Source organism: Rhipicephalus sanguineus, chromosome 8 (genome assembly GCF_013339695.2).
Source record: "Rhipicephalus sanguineus isolate Rsan-2018 chromosome 8, BIME_Rsan_1.4, whole genome shotgun sequence".
Lineage (NCBI taxonomy): Eukaryota > Metazoa > Arthropoda > Arachnida > Ixodida > Ixodidae > Rhipicephalus > Rhipicephalus sanguineus.
Window position 1 is genome coordinate 150,940,332 of NC_051183.1, and position 20,006 is coordinate 150,960,337.

The 20,006-nt window shown below is 46.3% G+C and overlaps 1 protein-coding gene across 2 annotated transcripts in view; it reads left to right on the forward strand.

Annotated features, from left to right (window-relative positions):
• The window catches only part of LOC119402404 (uncharacterized), a 347,414-nt gene that overhangs the window by 24,996 nt on the left and 302,412 nt on the right, over window positions 1-20,006 (forward strand). For both annotated transcript variants that reach the window (XM_037669544.1, XM_037669543.2), the window contains exon 3: window positions 14,637-14,721. In XM_037669544.1, the coding sequence (XP_037525472.1) occupies window positions 14,637-14,721 (85 nt within the window). The remainder of the gene's footprint in view (window positions 1-14,636; window positions 14,722-20,006) is intronic.

The following is a 20,006-nucleotide window of genomic DNA, read 5'->3' on the forward strand; positions in this document are numbered from 1 at the left end:
TTGCCTAAATATCCACTTTACTGGAGCCAGCGTTATTCATCAAACTTAAGTACTAACTGGACAGTTGGGCGAGTTGGTGTATACTCGTCGTTAAAGAAGGTGCGAAAAAAATCACAACACAGAGAACTGAATGGAACAGGACGACGCGCTACTAGCAACTGAAGTTAATTCAAAACCACAGAAATAAATAAACACACAGTACGAAAAAAATTACAAGAATTAATAATCACACATCCACAGAAACACCACGAACATAAAAAAAAAGCCAAGCACGTGCTAAACTTCAGTTGTTAGCAGTGCGTCGTCCTGTCCCCTTCGTTTCTATGTGTTGTGGTTTTGTTTTCGCATTTTATTTAATTATAAACTGAAGTCCCGGCTGTGTTACAGCCTCTATACATGTGTGGTCAGTTTTTATTCAACCTCATGGCATATCAAGTCCTAATGTGCAAAGCCACCAGTCACTATATATAGGAAAATTTTGTTCACTCTATGTGATTGCGAAATTCCAAGTTGACTTCACAGCCATGATACTTGGATTATTTTCAATGGGATAATTATGCATAAGCCATAAAGTGAGGAATTAAAGATGCAGAACTTTAGAGTTGCAGATGGCACTGGCTGGCATGAAAACATTGAAACAAAGCTGTACTAATTATGCATATTTGAAGTACTGGCATATTGCAGTCGTGTGGTTATGCCGACAAGTTCGCAAGCACACGTCCAGAAATTTACAATGGTTTTCTGATACCTGTGAGTAAATATGTACAGCAATATATGGAGACAACCTTGTCATTTTGTGGGCATTGCTGAATGCTTTTATGAATTTGGTAAGTGGACCTACAGTCAACACCAAAGGTCTATTTTGGTCTTTTCTGCAGGAAACTTGACTGACATGTTTTGATGCCATATAGCAAACTAACGCAACAAAAACCGTACAACCTGCCTGTCTTCACGGTTGCATATTTCTCAAAAGTGATGCTTGCCTTTTGTACTAATTTAGTTGCCTTCATGTGTAGGCTGACACCAAGTTTCTCGGGTATCCCATTTCTTTGGATTGGGCTTACATACTGGCACGCTGAAGTGCACATGTCAGTGTGCATTGTGATATGATTTTACACCCACTTTCGTGTTGCTTTACTGCTGTGAATTATGTATAGTGCTCAGGTTCTACTGTATATGTTGTTCCACGTGTTCAGTATTGGGAGTAGGTTGTGTGCGCCACTATAGAAATATATATATCCTTACATTGACATGAGACTGCAACTGGTTTGATGCCAACAAAGTATTGCAACCACTGGTTCTTGTATCAATTGAAGTATTACTACTTGTCGTGCATAGAAATAAAAGAAACGAGCTTGCGCATGCAAAACAAATTGCTGAAACGCTGTGTGCTCAATATATCTGCTTGTGTTTTATTACCAATCGTGTTGAACAGATGATGCACGCATTATGACACATTGTAGAGGACAGATAGGCAACGGAAAGATAGGCAGAAATCAGTGTTCTAACGTAGACTGGGTGATCTTTCACCCACAGTAGCATAATTGAAAGTGCCTGTTGTATAAAGTTTAACATAATGAGCAGGTGGTCGAAGGAGTACACATATGATAGAGTGTTTCCAGTTTTTTGCATATTTGCTACAGTCCTCACGTTTCTGTGTTATGAATGTGAACTTCATAATTGCGAGCAAGCCAACCTGTCCGCTGCTGTGAAAATACCCCACTAGTAATTCAAAAGAACCATCATTTTCTGAATTATCGCTATTTCATTGAGGAAGGCGGTAATGCCTATTTCTTAATTCGTACTACGTCATCTTCAGCTGCTCAGAGCGCGCTGCTGCCCCTGCGTGCAGCTCGCGGCAGTACGCGAGCATTAAATGCACTTAATGTAGGCGCGTTACAGTGTTCCTATAAGTCGGGCATCTGCGTGTGTAACTTTCATATGAGGACGCAGGCGGTCTTCGAACCGCTCAGAACACGCTGCCGCATCAGGACGCGCGCAGTTCGCGGCTGCAGAAATAACGAAAATTGCTCCACAAATACGCTCATGGAATGCACATACGTTCGCTCATCTGAAGATACCTTTTTCACGCTGGTATTCACGAATTTAGCGCGAGCGAAGCATTTACGATATACGAAGAAGCACTAAAGAGGGCACACGTTTACAATTTTTCTAGCGGCACGACACGGTGAACCGGAGAAATCGGAGCCGAAGGTGTTTACGTCGGCTCGGCCTGCATGACGCCCCACAAATTATGCATTGACCTTACGCAAAAGCAAACACACGCCGATGGTACAAGAACAGCAGTTGGAAGTTGTACCGACGGGTTACCAGCCGCTTTGTACATACATTGGTACATATATAAACGCACGAAAAAAAGCACGCAAGCAAGTGGTGCGTTGTGTAGCAATGGTTATAGTGTTTGCTTTCGGTGCGTGTGGTCGCGAGTTCGATTTTGTGTCGTGTGTACTTGTATGAAAATGTCATCGTTGTGCATAAATGCTTTGATGTCCATTTTCTATTACGTCATAGTGATGAATAGTAGCGGAAATTGGCCGGTAAACGTAATACAGTGCCTAAAATATACTTTTTCTTCATTTCGCAACCGCTGTAGGGCCTCGTATAAGAGGAGGCTTTAAAAGCTCTCAAAAGAAGCAGAAACACGCTCAATGCGCTCTGTTCAAGCCCCCAAAATGGGTTGAATAAAAACACCAACTTTACCTCCAAAAGGAGGCTTTAAAAGCTCTCAAAAGAACCAGAAAAACTTCCAATGCGCTCCGTTCAAGCCCTCGAAATGAGTTCAATAAAAACACAAATTTACCTCCTTAGTTCCGTCTAATCACTCCCTTAAAAAGGATGTAAAAAACCTCCTTTTGAATTGGGTTTTGCCTAGTACCTTTAGGATGCACGTTATGCGTCGAACCAAAAACTCCCTAAAAGGCTCAAACCCATTTGCAGTGTACAGCAACCCTTCAAATCAGAGTCAAGAAGGCGGTAGTGGTGGCGGGAGACGCTCTGCTTTTAATGGGAGGAGACTTCAACGCTCCACACGAAGCTTGGGGCTACGGCTTTACCTCTACCAAAAGTAAATATCTATAGCAGGGTATACAAAACGAGAAGTTGATGGTAATCATCGAGTCCAATGCACACACGCCATAGGTACAAGAGTCCAAAGGGATGCGACCCCGGATCTCACCATGACCAAAAACGCCCCAGGAGCGACGTGGCATAGCACCTTCGACGATCTGGGTAGTGACCACAGAATTCTAGCAACGCACATCCCGCGCGCAAACGACGAAATTCAGTCATCCATTCGAACAAAACGCCCAGTTGACTAGGACAAATTCAGGGAGATAAGACGACAGTGGACTTCCCCGCCCTCCGTCGAACATTAAGAGCTGGTGTGAAAACGTAATAAGCAGCGTCAGGCAGGTCACGCAAGTAGTGGAGGCGGACATTCCCCTTGACAGGCTGGACAGTAAGCTTATGCACCTATGGCAGGCGAAAGAATCGCTACAAGCGAGATAGAGAAAGCAGAGATACCAAAGAGGGCTACGGAAAAATATCGCTTAACTAAACAAGGACATTGAGGCTTATTGCATGCAACTAAACGAGCAACAATGGGAAGAGATATGCAGAGACATGGACAGGTAGCTCGGCGCTTCCCAGACATGGAAGTTGCTTAGATTCCTCCTCGACTCGACAAACACCAAATTGGAACAGAGGCACACAATTCGCAAATTAACGCACTATCAAAAGGGAAACGAGGGCCAGTTAATAGAGGATCAAAAGGCCATATACCATGCACAGACCCCGCCCGTGCGACACCCAGATTACTCGCGAGGCGCCAATCCAAAGCTAGACCAGGTATTCATCGCGGCGGAGATCAGGGCATTATTTCACAAGCTAAATCATAAATCAGCACCGGGGCCGGACAGCGTAGCCAACCGCATGCTCCGAAACCTGGACGAGAATTCTATAGAATTCTTAACTCAGTATATCAATGAGTGTTGTATCAGCGGAGGGATACCTGAGGCATAGAAAAAAAAGCCAGAATGATCCTAATACCTAAACTGGGAAAATCAGTCAACAGTACAAACCTCACACCCATCTCGCTCACGTCATTCGTGGGGAAGCTAATGGAGCACGCATTTCTCAATGGAGTAAATAACTACCTAGAGGACGGTGGTTACTACCCAGATACAATGATAGGCTTTCGACGGCATTTATCTATCTTTGCGCAGCGCAAAAAATTGACAAGGAACACAAGAGCAGAGGACGGGACAAGCGATGATCTAACAACTGAGTTGTTAGATCAGCGCTTGTTTTCATTCTAAAAAGACAGGGCGTGCAAACACGGATACAAGAAAGAAGTCAGGACACCACAAACGCCGACTAACAACTGAAGAGACGCACAACGGCTGAAAAGAAAGAAGGCACGAAAACTTATCTGCGCATACCCATGCAACAGGCGAACCTATCAATCCGGCACGCGTGGCGGTCCACGTGGAAGATAACTGTTAAGGCATTTGATTTCATCTTTATGCAAGTTAATCGACGGTTGGCTCACGCATGCGCTACCACTATTCTCGATATGCCATGCTTCAATCATCAGGCGCGTTTCTTCATTTCTATGACGGTACAACACTGCGCATTCATCGAATTTTGGCGTGCACCTACAATCTCGACAATGCAAAGATAGATTAGAAGGTGAGCCTCCTGTTAGCGATCTCTTATGTTCCAACAATCTCTGGTTAATGCATCGGCCCGTTTGTCCTACGTAGAAGCGGCCGCAGCTGAAAGGGACCTTATAGACCACACTCGTACGGCAATCAGTGAATTTGTTGGTGTGTTTTACGAAACAAATATCGGTCCGCTTCTTTTCTTTTACTGGCCCAATCTTCCTCTGCACAGCGGCACAAATCTTACCTAGCTTATTGGCAGCCGTGAAAACAACATTAACGCCGTATCTACTTCCTACTTTCTTTAGCCTGTTCGATGAGCAGGCGGGATGATAACTTTTTCTCTTTTTCGATGATGGAAGCCGATTGCCAATCAAGACAGTGTCCAATTTTTTCACTATGTTCTGCCAGAGCATTTGAAATTGTGTCCCCTTTGGCTACATCATTACGGTGCTGCTGCAGTCTTCTTTTAAAGTTTCCAGTCTCGCCTATGTAGCACACCTGGCAGTCTTGGCACGGAATTATTTAGACGACGCCAGGGCATCTTTCCTTTTCAAGACGGCCTTTCAGTCGAACGAGTTGTTGTTTCAGCTTGCTTGAGGGGATGTGGCAGACTTGCACTTCATAATCTTGAAATATCCTTGAACGGGACTCGCTCACGCCTCGTGCATAGGGCAGTGAAGCCCGCTTCCTCGTTGTCGTTGCCCTGGCAGAGGTGTCAGCTGCGCGCCTTTCTTCAGTTTTTATAAAACGACTGGGGTAGCCATTGCCGATCAGGTCCTGCGTCACTCTCTTCAACTCAGCTCTGCGTGCGTCGGAAGTAGAACACAATAGGTATGCGCGGTTAAACAGTGTCCTTGAACTGGTATAGCGCATTACGGGGAAGAAGAAACGGCCGAGCAGACCGACACAAGAGGACAGTGGGATGTGCCGAATCGAAGTGGAGATATTTCCCTGTATGCGTAGGCTTTCGATAAACGCTTGTTGAAAGGCCGGATGCAGTACGTGTGACGTCAACGTCCAGGAATGCCAAGCGACCGTTGACTTCTTCTTCAACGGTGAACTCAATTGTGCTCTGGAATGAGTTCAGGTGTTCCAGAAAAGGGACGACGTCTTCACGGCGGATAATGGAAAAACAATCGTCTACGTACCGCAGGAACAATTTCGGTGCAGGCTGGACCGTTGCGAGGGCTTCCTCTTCAAGGGCTTCTAATGCGATATTGGCACAAGACACTGACACCGACGCTCCCATTGCCGTTCCGAACACTTGCTTGTAGAAGGAACCATTAAACGAAAAATATGTGTTGCGCAGGCAGAAATCCAAAAGACGGCACACATTGTCGGCCTACAACGGGGTGCGCGCAGGCAGCGAGTCGTCGTTCTTCAATGCTGATCTGCAGCAGTCAACAGCATAGTCTATTGGTATGCGTGTGAACATAGACTTGACGTCAAAAGATACCATGATTTCCTCGCTGTCTAAGGTCACGTTGCGGATCCTGTCAACAAAGTCAACGGAGTCCTTTACGTACGTCGACGTTCGTCCTATGAGGGGGCGGAGCACATCATGAAGATAGCCAGAAAGACTCTGCAACGGGGAGCGCGTGTAGTCTACAATCGGCCGCAGCGGGACATTGGGTTTGTGAACCTTGGGCAGGCCGTATATTGCAGGAGCCGAGCCGGTGTGGCACAACAGCCTGTTACACAGATGCTTCTTTTCGGGCAGCACAAACTTGAAGACGTCAGCCAGCAGCTTCTGAAGTTCTGACTCAATCTTTCTTGTAGGATCCCGGTCGATCTTCGAATACGTAGTTTCGTCCTGGAGATGCTCCGTCATTTTAGAAACGTAGTCATCACGGTTCATAACAACCGTCGCATTCCCCTTATCTGCAGGCAAAATAACAATGGATTTGTTATTCTGTAGTCTTTTTATGGCTTCTTTGTCGAGGAGGCTCATGCTTGAGGTCCTAGCATTGCGAAGCTTTGAAAGAGCCCCAATAGCGCGGGTGCGCGCTTCACTTTGTAGAGCAGGCTCGACTTGGCGTACGGCCTCTTCAACCGAACACACCATCTTCCGCATACTCGGCGTGGTACCAGTGTTGAAGTTTAGACCGCGATTTAGTAGATGAAGCTCAGCAGCATCAAGGTGGTATGACGACAAGATGCAAACACCAGCTTGGTTGTCCGGGGGCTGATATTTGTCCAGCAAAGACACAAACTTCTTTTCCTGGCACTTTTCTCGTTCGTGGCGAATCGCAGCTGCAGTTCCATTGGAGTGGAGTACAATCTCGTGGAATTCTGCGGGGGCGACGCTCTCAAGCGTGCGTTGGCTAAAGGAAACCTTGTTTTCCAAGCGTTTTATGGTTGCCTTTGTTTCAAGGATGCGTGCTTGCAGAAGAAGCTTCTCGCAGCGTGACACAGCCTGCTTCCCAAACGGCGTACAGACCAAGACTGGTAGGCGAAGTGACTTCGGGATGACGCTGTGGGCTTTACAACGCAGATTGAACTGTAGGTGGCATTGAAACGATGCCAGCTTTGACTTGAGGAATACAAATTGCCGGACCTTGGTTACGGTGGACTGTCCATGCTTTTCGCGAAGCGTAATGAAGTCTAGGGTTTGACGAAAACTTGTCTGGCGTGGAAAAATCATGGTCGATGAAAACGTACACTCGCCAAAATAAATAAAGCAACAACAGAATTGACGTTTCGGCGCGCAGTACGGGTGCCGAAAAAGAGAAAAGAGAAAAAGAGAAAAAGTTATCATCCCGTCTGCTCATCGAATCTTTTTGCATACAATCAACTACTAACACGATAAATCGGACACGGGGTCCACTCCCTGAGGTATACGCAAGCGCGTTGCGCCTTTCGACGCATATATAATAAAGACCAGCATGCATTCGTTCATTGTGAACAAGGCACCCGTACTGGGCGCCGAAACGTCAATTCTGTTGCTGCTTTATTTATTTTGGCGGGTGTACGTTTTCATCGACCATCAACACGTTATGCACACGCAAGGTCACGTGCGCATGAAGTGCCTTAGCGCGCGAGCGGTGTCGTGTTGTTTCGACGTTCTCTAGGGAGCCTACATGACCGGCAAAAACGGGCGGTCATGTAGGCTCCCTAACGTTCTCTGTCCCTAACGTTCTCTGCCACCGTCTGTGGGATGGATCCCTCTATTCGCGCACGTATGGAGTGCCTGCTACAGATCAGAGATCCGTACCGCGTCACACCGCTGAAACTGCTGTCAGGGACGACGCACCAAAACAAAAATTGGCGAAGCTTGCAGTAAACCGCGCAAGACTTCACACAGCAAAACAGGACCATTCTGAAGACAACCTAGAATATACCAATCTGGTATATTCTAGGTTGTTTCTTGGCCTAAGTTAAGTGATGAGGGTTTTTGTAGGTTGCTTCTATGTCGTTGTTAGGCCTTAGCTAGGTGATGCTAGGTCGTTTCTACGTTGATTCTCAGCGCAGAGAGGTTCGAGTTAAACCACAGAGAATCACAGACACGACCCACATGTCTAAACTCCAGATACAGAAACTCGCGCTGAAACTAAGCGTTCGCACCTCTGATACAGTCACAGAGACGACACGGATGTCGAAACTCCAGAGACACAAGCTCGCGCTGAAAGCAAGCGTTCGCATCTCTCATAGATCTACGGGCAGGTGGTCGTTGGCGTAGGCCTTCCATCACTTCGGAGTCTTCTCGCAGTCGCCGTTGCCTTTCCCGTTCCCTAGTGTTGGGCTAACTGTTGCCTTCTCCATTTTTAGGGACCACTGCTACGTGAGCAGTGGGATTCACCCAATTTCTGTGACACATGCCCGTTGATGATGGTGATAGTTTTCTGATAGTCCGCACGAATTTCTGTGGCATATGCCCGTTCCGTAGTGTTGGGCTAACTGTTGCCTTCTTCCTTTTTAGTGGACCAGGGGTGAACAGTGAGCAGTGGCATGTGAGCAGTGGCATGTGAGCAGTGGCATAATGATGATATTTCCGTTATACTTATTTATTTATTTATACAAGTACCTCACGGGTTCCACGGGGGAACATTTAGTGAGGGGGGGATACATTTTGTTTTGTTTTACAAAGAGCGATCAATGCAAATGCAAAGTGAGGAAAAAAAAAAGAAGTAAACAATATGCTTGTATACACGAAAAGTCCTGGCTGCGCAAATTGAAACAACCAAACGAGACGGCAAAAAATAACATTACACAATTCGAACCATCGTACATAAGTATATAATACAACTGATGTCATATTTTTCAATGAATGCCACAAAGTAATGGGGATAAAGCGTTACACAATGTTAAAGGCGACTTATCCGGATTAAGAATCAGCAACTAGCCGCAGTACATAGATAAGACATACACTTCTAGGGCTCAAGAGGCAGTTTTTCAAGCAGCCTCCTAAAGATCTCGGTCTCTTTGACGTTAGCTATATTCTCAGGAAGATTGTTCCACAGTACAATGGCACGTGGTAACGCAGATAAATTAAAGGCGTTAGTGTGACCGTATAGACGCTGAAAACTGAGGTTATGCTGCAAACGACGGGAACATCGATGAGGTTTGAGAAGTGGCAAAGAAGAAGGATGCCTGCTGTTGATGATTCTGTGCAACAGACAGAGAAGTGAAATGTTTCTGCGGGAGGCGAGGGAGGAAAGAGAGAGCAACTGCTTGATTTTTGTTACGCTGGAATGCCTGTTGTAGTCACTGACTATAAAGCGAGCAGCGCGGTTTTGAACCGATTCCAGGCTTCGGGATAGATATGCTTGTTCAGGTGACCATATAGAAGACGCGTATTCGAGTTTAGGACGCACAAGTGTTTGATAAGCGAGCTTGCGCGTGCAAGTAGGGGCATCGCGAAGATTGCGTTTTAGGTAACCAAGCGTACGAGACGCGTCAGCTGTAATCTTGTTGATATGACTGGACCAGGAAAGGTTCGATGTCAGATGGATGCCTAGATACTTATAAGATGACGTTGGTTTTAGAGGGCTACCATCAAGGAAATACTGAAATGTTGAGAGTGATCGCTTTCGAGTGAAGGTCATTTGATTACACTTATCTACGTTTAATGTCATTAGCCAATCTGAGCACCATGTGGTTACACGATCAAGATCTTGCTGTAAAGCTATATGATCAGATGGTGAAGCGATTTTGCGGTAGATTATGCAGTCGTCCGCAAAAAGGCGAATGGATGACGTAATTTCAGAGGGAAGATCATTTATGAAAATTAAAAATAACAAAGGCCCGATTACACTCCCCTGTGGGACGCCAGATGTCACCTCCGAGAGAGAGGAAGACATGTTATTAATTACAGTACACTGTTTGCGAAAACACAGGAAGTTTCTAATCCAAGAGACTGTATGGGAATCTAAGTTTAAAGATGACACTTTAGCTATTAATCGACAATGCGCTACACGGTCAAATGCCTTAGAAAAGTCGATGAATATGCTGTCTGTGGGTAAATTTTCATCCATATTGTTAAATATCTCATGCGTGAATTCAATAAGCTGTGTGTCGCAGGAAAGTCCCTTGCGGAAGCCGTGCTGATTTTTAAAAAAGTACTGGTTTTGCTCTAAGTGTGATGCAACATGTGAAGAAATAATGTGCTCAAGTAGCTTACAAGGTATGCTCGTTAGGGATAGGGGACGATAATTACTGGGCAGGCATTTGTCCCCAGATTTGAAGACCGGGATGACCTTTGCAATTTTCCAATCACATGGAACCTCGCCAGTTTGTAACGATTGCTGAAAGATATGACTGAGAATTGTGCTAGACGTGACAACAGTCTGCTTTAAAATTTTTGAGTTTATGCCGTCGACGCCCGAGCATGTTGATGTCTTGAGATTTCTTATTAACGATGAGATACCTTCAGGTTTAACGTCTATAGGATCCATAAAACGATACTCAAATGTAGGTGGCATAGGCATGTTAGTGTAGTTTTCTTTCGTAAAGACTGAAGTGAAGTAATTATTAAACACGACTGGACAAATTTCAGGAGCGATCGCAACACCAGCACTATTTAAAATCATAATGCGGGTGTTAGAGCGCGTGGGAGAGATTAATTTCCAGAATTTCTTGGGGTCGTTTTTTAAGAGTGACTGGAGGTCATGCGAAAAGAACTTGTGTTTCGCTTGACGCACTGCATGACAGTAAACCTTTTCAGAAACACGATGCTTAGCCCACGCCACCGAAGATTGCAATAAATTTGCCTTTCTGAAAAGACGCTTCTTTTTATTTCGAAGGGTGTGAAGTGTACGAGTATACCAAGGTTTAGATATGTTTACGCGAATAGTCAAACGAGGAATATATTGATGTACCAGGCTCAACAATTTTTCTTTATAAAGGCACCAATTTTCATTGACTGAGCGGTTGAAGAAAGTGGTCATAAATGAGCGAGAGAAGTCTTCTAAGCTCTGATTTATGGATTGATAATCACCTCTTTTATAATCAAGTATGGGCCTTGGAGAAACATGACGGTTGGATGTAGGTAAACTAATAGATAACTGAATGAGGCGGTGATCACTGAGACCCTCTAGATATAAGGTCGACGTAACCTTTTCAGGAGCTGATGATAGAAGCAGGTCAAGGATGTTGTGATGGCGCGTGGGTTGATCAATTAATTGAACAAAAGAGAAATCAAGAGTTAAATCAAGGAATTCTCTGGAACTGCGTGAGTGGGAAGTTAGATTGGACCAGTCAATTTCAGGGTAGTTGAAATCCCCCAAGAGGAAGACGTCAGCTTTAGGAAATTTCGAGCGCAAATTCGTCAAATTGTCGTGCAAATCAGTGATAAAGCTGTCTGAGCTATCAGGCGGCCTGTAACAGACCCCGAAGACTGTTTTAGATGCATGTGATGAGGAGCACACCCAAATAATTTCCAACCGTGACGGAATATCAATCACAAAAGACGTGATATGACTTTTTATGGCAATAAGTACGCCCCGATACGATATAAAGTACGATATAAAAGGAATAATTTGCCAAGCAGCTTCGCTGTTAAAACCCGCCACGCGTTGTCAGGGCTGGCGCCTGCGCGAGGCGGAAGCGGCGAGAACAGGAACGCATGCGAAACGGAGGCAGATTAGTCTCGCATCTCGCTGCGATTCGAAGTACACCGGTAGAAAGACGCCCGCATTCCGTTTGCGTGTTTTAACGCGATAGAGTTACAGAGCTCGTGTCGCCGAAATTCCGGTGTCGGCGTCGGCACCGTTGGTTGTGAGCGAAAAATCGTCCGTGACCGAAAAATCGAGAAAGAAGCAAATAAAGTAAAGAATAAACCATTTAGGATCGAACCCGGGCCGTTCGCGTGGCAAGCAGGTGTCCTACCACAAAGCCACGATGTTACTTGCAGCTGCTACGGAAAAAAACACTTCATAAATGCCATGTAGTGAAAGGCGTCTCCTTAACGCATTTTGTTCGGCAAGTGTTAGGACGAAAACGAGCCTATTCGGCGATTTGTAGGCGCATTTGGGAGGCCATCAAACTACGTCGAAAAACTTGGCCGGGATAGTGCAGCCATCGCCGCTAAAAACACACACGAACTTTCAAACAGCTCTAAAAATGGACAGCTATGTCCATCTCGCAGAAAACATATCAAGCCAACGCCGGCTTTCTATTGGCGGCGAGATCGACCTATAGGTGGCAGCAGCGTCGCCGCGTTAGTGTGGAGAGGCGGTCGGAGGCGCGTATACAAATGCACACAGCGGCGCTTCGTTGTGAGCAGTGTGAGCCGATTGTCGGCGAATAAAATGCGGTGATTGCTGCTTACTGGTAATATGTACACTCCTCATTGTTGAATTGATGCACGAAGATCATCCAACGTTCCTATTACTAGTGAGAGAAGCACAATCTGCAGATGAAAGGGATGCTCGCCCTGGATGACAGTCTGCGCTTACGCACTATATATATATATATATATATATATATATATATATATATATATATATATATAGTTGTTTTCTCTGTACGTGTTTAGTTTAGCTTGTGTTCTGTGTACTACGCACTGCTATAGCACGACTGAACTACTTAAGTGTTTACTTCTTGTTCATTTGTATACCCATATTCCTGTGAGTTCAACAGCACTGTTCACGCGAATACGCATACGCAGGTAAGAGTTTAGCACAGAGCTTTCATCGATTGATTAGGTGCACGACCATGATGCAACAAAGGTCCGGTTATTTTGTGGAATAACTGTCTTTTTTTTTTTTTCAAAACAATATTGTCCGCTGCCTTCCATCAATTTATAGCAACTCCACACAAACGCTCAAGATAATGTGAAAAAAGGATGATGCTTTGCGTGAAATTACACGACATAAATGTAAAGCACGCCGTCGGGCTAAGAACACGGGTGGGTCTGCATAAATTTCGCCCCAAGTTCAAATTGCGCGCGGCAACACCGTTTTATCACTGCCGTATCATTCCATTTTCTTTTTTTTTTTTTTTTTGAGGGGACAGTCTCGGACTTAACTCGATAGAAATATGTCGCTGTAGCGGGACCACGACCGTAAAATAAAAGGACATCTTAAGCGAAACTAAAGCTAATCATGAACTACAGTGCTGCAGTTATACACCTAACAACAACGCGAAAGTGCATGAGCCTCGTTTTTGTTTACACGGAGACGCTAAAACGCTGCATTCACACACAATTTAATGTTCCTCATGTTTGGGACTATGCCAAGCCCACTTTACGATGTGCTTGAACCAGAAAGCGGCATCAGCAGTGAAATGATTCTGGCGAACGAAGGGTACGACGCCAATACACAGCCCTCTCGAAAGTCGCACTCACTGATCTTATTACAATGCGCCTGCAGCCGAGCAAGCCAATTTGCTTCTGTACACAATGTTAGGTATACGTACGAGCAGTTAAAATCGCACTAACATAACAGGACAAACCGCCCTTTGAGAATGTGCAGGACGTACGCGCACATGCAAACACGACGTGGCTAGCAGACGACGCAGGGAGCAATCCACACTAGGCGCGCTTCAGCCAGTAGCCGCCAGACGGCGACTCCGCTCGATCTCGCGGCCAATAGGAGGCATTGATCAAGCAAAACGCAAACGCTAGATAATGTGCTGCCATCTGTGAGGCATCGTGAGAAATATGTCTCGACTCTTCATGGCCTGCGAGATGGCGGGCGCGCGGCGTGTATCTTGGAGGCCATGCGACTCTCGCTTTAGATCGAAAACCTGTACAATTCGCGCGTGCGCGTGCGTGTGTGTCTATTTGCGTGTGGGTGTGTAACAATACACTATAATAACTATGCACTTACTGGTTGAAGTGCGCACTAGGGGCCGGATTTCGCTATCGCGTTCAACTCTTAAAGGCGAAGCTTAAGGGTCCCCCAATTTTTTATTATTTCTCTCAACTTCCATTTATCTATTCAACCAACAGAATGCACAAATTACACATGTCGCTTCGAATTGTCCCGTGCTATTGTGAGCGACGTCAGAGCACCGATTTCTACGTAAAGGAGCGACGTCAGAGCACAGAGAAGGGATCCGGACACCGACCAAATGATTTAAAAACGAATGTATTGACGTTTCGGCTCCCCCACGGGAACCATGTTCACAATAAAAGATCGGCACAGCAGTTCGCCTGACGGGTTTCCGTCATACTCTCAACTTCAGAGCACAGAGAAGTACGTAGGACCATTCCTTGTTGTACATCATCCCCTCCATCTTGGGGCGTGTGCCCCCGAGAAGAAGCGCAAGCGGCGTTCAGTTTGAACGCCGCTGGCTTCCTGTTTCCGCGGAGGGTAGCGTCGCAAATCTTGGCAGGCATTATAGTGAGCTCCTAGTGTATGCATTGTACTGATGATATCGAAATGCTCAGACCTGGTAAGGGGCCCTTTAAAAGGGTTACTTGTCCGAAGCTGAGATAACGACGAAAACTCAGAAACCGTTTCGACAATGACTTCGAAATTATTCACTAAGATTTCTTTTTTTTTTCAGTGCAAAAAAATACTCCACTTGGCAGTTTAAGCCAAGACTACTGGAATGTATTTTTCGCCATGCTGCGCTTGAAAAGACAGGACAAGTAAGTTCACCATCAGCGTTTTATTACACGTAACTGCACGCCTTTTCAAGGGCTACACGAACCTAGTTTAGCAACAATTTGATGAAAATGGGTGATGAAAATACTATACTGTATATGCATTGTTGAGTTGGCTCAGTAAGCTTGTGTTGCAAAACAAAGTCCTCCATATTTAAAATTGCAGCTCTGTATTTATTTAAAGTATACGGTTCATGTTAGCATTGCGCAATAATTTTAGCTGCCTTTGCTGATCGAACAGTCGGTATAAACTACAGATTGCAGTGACTTAGTGGCTACAGCAATAAAAGGCCCAATAAAGCAGGGTTCAGACCACAGTCGCATCTGTCACAAATGTCGTATCGCGTGACAGCTGCAGCGTTCGTTTGCGTTGCTAACGACGTAATATGTTCACATTGAGCTTTTCGGTAAGGTACGTTTTTTTACGACGAGCCAATCACCGTTCTGAAAATGCGTTGCATCCTCGCTACAAGTGTTGCAGCCTAGCAAGGTTCGCGTGTTTGGACATGATTGGGCTGGCTGGGCTACGGGTCATGGTTACAGGCCACGGGCACGCAACGCAACAAACACCGGCAAACCAACTGCGCAGACACGCTACTGCATGACTTGCAAGACGCGCATGAAGACGCAGAATCTGGGGAGGACGGAAGCCCCGTGAACAGAAAATGAAAACCGAAACTGCTATGCCCATTGGTCGTACGTAACGGTCGCATCAGTAGTTGTAAAAGTCGCGGGCCCGCCAACATTTACGCCTTAAACGTTACGTACTTTACGCTAAATACAACAACGCCTGAACAAGCTCATTACGTTGATTGCGTTTACGGTCACGATCCTTACCGACGATCCGTACGTTGCGCACGTAGTCTAACACGGCTTAAGGCAGAAGTCAAGGGGATGATGCAAGCTTTAAGAGATGAAAAAGTGTTGAATAACAGCGACACCGCGTGTTCAAGTTTTAGGGGCGAAGCTCCTCTTAGTCTAACCTTGTCACGCGTCAGGCGGCAGGCGTAACCGGCAGTATCTCCCGAACAGTATAATAGATGGCGCTGTCTCATAGAAGTACATACAAACTGTAGTTGAGTGATGCTATTCTAGATGGCGCTGTACATCGTTATCACCATTTCTCGTCTCATTTCCTAGATGGCGTTGGTCCAATAGAAGTGTGCGCAATAGTGCGCTTGTGTGAATCGCCACTAGATGGCAGTGGAAGTGCCGCTACTCTCCGATTGGCTGCTGCGCGGGCTGTGCCTGGGGGCGCGGGGAACGAGTGCCTCTCTGTCTCCTGGATCGTCGCCGTACGTGTCGGATCGTTGGTGGGCGAAGCGAGCGCGGCGCCTGGCGGATCCCGAATCGGTACGCGCCAATGACGCCACGGCGCAACGTGCACTCCGAGCAGCGGACCCCGAAAGGCGAGCCCGAGAAGCGGCGGCGAAGCGAGCGCGGCGCCTGGCAGACCTTGATGGGGCTCGTGCGCGGGAAGCGGCGACCAAGCGGCACCAGCGGTCTCACATTCAAGGAGCCGATGCGCGGTTCGAGCGGGAATTTCTCGCTCATTCGTTTGGGCGCAGTTGCGACGTGTGTGATCGACATTGGTTCGATAACAACCTTATCGCGGTTTCTGGCATCAGGAACGAGAACTTCACCGCACCTCACGTGTTTGCATGATGATTTTATGGGGCGAACTTCTCGGAGGATTGACGGTATCACCCATAAGCTCCGGAGCTTCGCCTACCTCACCATCATTCACCTCGTGGATATGCTGTGATTTTTTTCATCTGTTTACGCTGAAGGTCCTGGGTTCAATTTCTGATGGTGGTAGGCGCGTTTTGTCCGGCGCGGGTCGCAAAACATTCTTGTGCTGTACCTCGAGTAACATATATGTTATGGGAACGGCAGCCGCGAGCGCGCCGATGGCATAGGAGAGCACGATGGACAGGGACGTGGTCGCGTCTCGCGGCTCGTGCTCAGCGGCCGCTGACGTGTAGTCGTGGCCGAGGCTTGGAAGAGTAAACACGTGTTCCTTGGTGTCTCGGCCTCGTGTCTGAGGGGTTCTGGGTGGCGGCGGGCCCAGGTGCCTACAATTTATATAACATGCGGACTAGAAACATGGAGGATGACAAGGAAACTGGAGAAGTTAAGGACGACACAGCCTGCGATGGAACAAAAAATTATAAGTGCAACCCTAAGAAGAAGAAACACTGTAGAGTTGATCAGGGGACAAACGGGGGGGCCGATGGCCTGGTAGGTATTACGAGAAAATAATGGCTCTAAGCATGTCACGGGATAAGGAGAACATACAGCCGATGGTCAGTTAGATCGTCGGAATAGATACGAAGAGATGGAATGCACGGCCGATGACGGCAAGGTGGAGCGATGATATCAATATATTCGCAGGCATAAATTGAATTAGTTTGCGCAGGAAAGGAATCCTTGGGCGACGCCTCCGTCCTGCTGTAAGATATGCTGATGATGGCAATTGAACAGCCGAAGTTCGCAGAGCCACTGCGGCGTCTCTCATAACCTAAAGCCAGGTGAAGTTGAAGAAAAGCCAGCAAATTCACGGGACAGGAGAAAGAAGCCTACGCACACAACGCTAGACTAACAACTGCGTCTTTATTGAAAGTAAGCATTCACCCAAGAAACCTCACAGCACTTGTGCGGTATGTCATTATCGCCTACAATATCACCAGGTGTAGCAAAAAAAAAAACCTTTCTTGCCATCGTTGCAAAATCCGTGTTGGTGTTTTATGCCTAGAAGTAAGAAAGCACTTTTGCCGTTTGGGTCTGTTCATTCAAAGATCGTTAAAAGAGGGATTATTTCAAACTGTTTTTTAAATGCGTTGATAAAACGTTGCCCCCACCTCATGAAGACCATCTTAGACAACCAGTTCGAGAGGCTGGAAGCTGCTGGTTTCTCTAAGGATCTTTTGTTTACGGTGGCAGAACCTGTACTTCAGAAGATTAAGAGATCGCACGCTCCTAGTGGTATGCCAGTAGAACAATTCCGGCAGAAACCATTTGAAGACCTACCTTACGTACATAAGGTCTCGCATAACACCAAAAAAATGTAGCTGGGCGACAGGGCATAAATATTGTATTTTCATCTCCCTGCAAACTTGCGTGGCTATGCTCACGTGTACCTCGTGGAAGAAGTAGCAATCCAGTATGCACCACTAAACACGAGCGTTGTATCACTAAATGTGCCACAGGTGTGGTGTACAACATTCCACTGACCTGTGATAAGGCATACATCGATCAAACAGGCCGTTGTATCAATGCTAGGCTGCGTCAGCATTACGTTTCCTTGAACTCAAATGACGGCGCTAATCTGGCCCGTCATTGTTGTGCATGTGGTTTCCACCCGCTTTTCAGTAATGTTAGCTACATGGGAAGCGGAAAGAGCAAAGAGTAACGTGAAATAGGAGTATCAGCACACAGTCGATTTACCTCCTTGACAAGGAATTCAGTATTTTGCAAAGATGGCAAGAAAGAAGAGTGTGGAGTTTTTTTCCTACTCCTGGTGACGTTATGGGCGATAGTGAGGTATCACACATTCATTGTGAGGGTTCTTAGGTGAATGCTACCTTTCAATAAAGACACAGTTATTAGTGCGGCGTTGTGTGCGTATGCTTCTTTTTCATGCTCCGTGATTCTGCTGGCTTTTCTTCAAGTAACATGAACCAAACGGCCCAGATTTCGACACTTATACTGGATTGATTCAGGACGTTCAGCACCATGACCATGTATTCACAATATGTTTGTCAGCCATTACACTCTATGAAGGTGTACTCGCGAAGCTATTTAGCGCATGACACCGAGGTAACATGGCGGAGGCCAGTTTGGTATGGAAGGCCACGTTTGGAACGTGCCCATTAACGTTCACACCGCAGAGTCTACGGCGATATATCGATGACGGCACCATCATCGAGAGGCGCATTTAGACGTCTGCTCGCCAAGCACACCTACTAGTCCGCGTTCACCGCTTCGCGACAGGCGTCATCTTTTCTGGCTTGCCGCATGCGCTTGACGTTTCGTGCACAATCTTCATTGGTATTCGGAAACAAGCGACTTGTGGTACACTGAACTTTTCGCGCACTGACGATGCCACGAAATTCCGGATTTTTGCCGTGCACAATTTCGCTATAAGAACTTTTACGCTAAAATTGCTTAGCAAGAGACGATTTGAGCTAATCCTTATTCTGGACATATCACTAGTGAAGGTAACCAACTAATGACAAATAACACGCTATAACGAAGAGATTCCTGAATAGAGCTTCATATAGTCATATTGTGTGACTTCAGCTCACGAGTAAGTACATATTTGCGTTCGCTAATTGTGACGAAATATCGCTAGGAATAAATTCTAAACTGTTCAGCGCATATTAAAACAGGACAAGTGAACGCGAGCAGCAAGGCTGTATCGCGAATTTCTTTGAAAGATCAGCGCAAAAGGCAGAAGTCTGATATCTTTTGCTTCCGACAATGAGCTTTGCTTGCTAAATGATGGCAGTCCAACGTTTTTACGTGGCTCTGCATACAGCAGCTACCTTAATTTAGCTTTTTTTCTCACGAAGTCTCATAAGACGTGCCAGGTGGTTCGCGGACATGGGGGTGACCATATTCCCACATATGTAAAGGTCAGAGGATTGTCGCCTTCCAAGGTACGCGACACCATCCAAAGAGTGGACTGGACCAAATTTCAGTCTCTCATGGAGGAACATTGTCAAGACAACAACTCGCTTGACTTATAAGATACAATCAAGTGCACAGTGCAAGACACCATGTGCACTTTCACATGCTCTTCAAGAGTAACGTAATTTGATGTAGAAGTATAACGACTTCGGGCACTCTGACGACGTGCTGGACGAAGGTACCGACGCACGAAGGCGATCGAAGATCTACGGACCGCTAGACACTTACAGAAGAAGATGCAACGCCGGAGAGACAAGCTAGAGTCGCAACGTTGGGCTGCCTTCTGCCAATAGTTAGATCCTCGCAAGCCTTTATCACGCTTATGGAGGACAGTAAGAGGGCTCCGGACACTCCCCGTCCAGCGGTTTCCATTCAAGGCTTTCTTCCTGTCACAACAGCGATTGGAGGTCTACGTGGCCGAAGAGTTCTATGTCAAATGATCTGGCCAACCACAGATCACAGCAATTTCGTGCCTTCAAGTCCGACATCGGGGTATCACCGCATGGACCTCCCTTTTTAAAGACGATAGTCTTTCTTGGGGAACTTAAACGCAGAAATTTTGGTCTGTATGTCCTTCT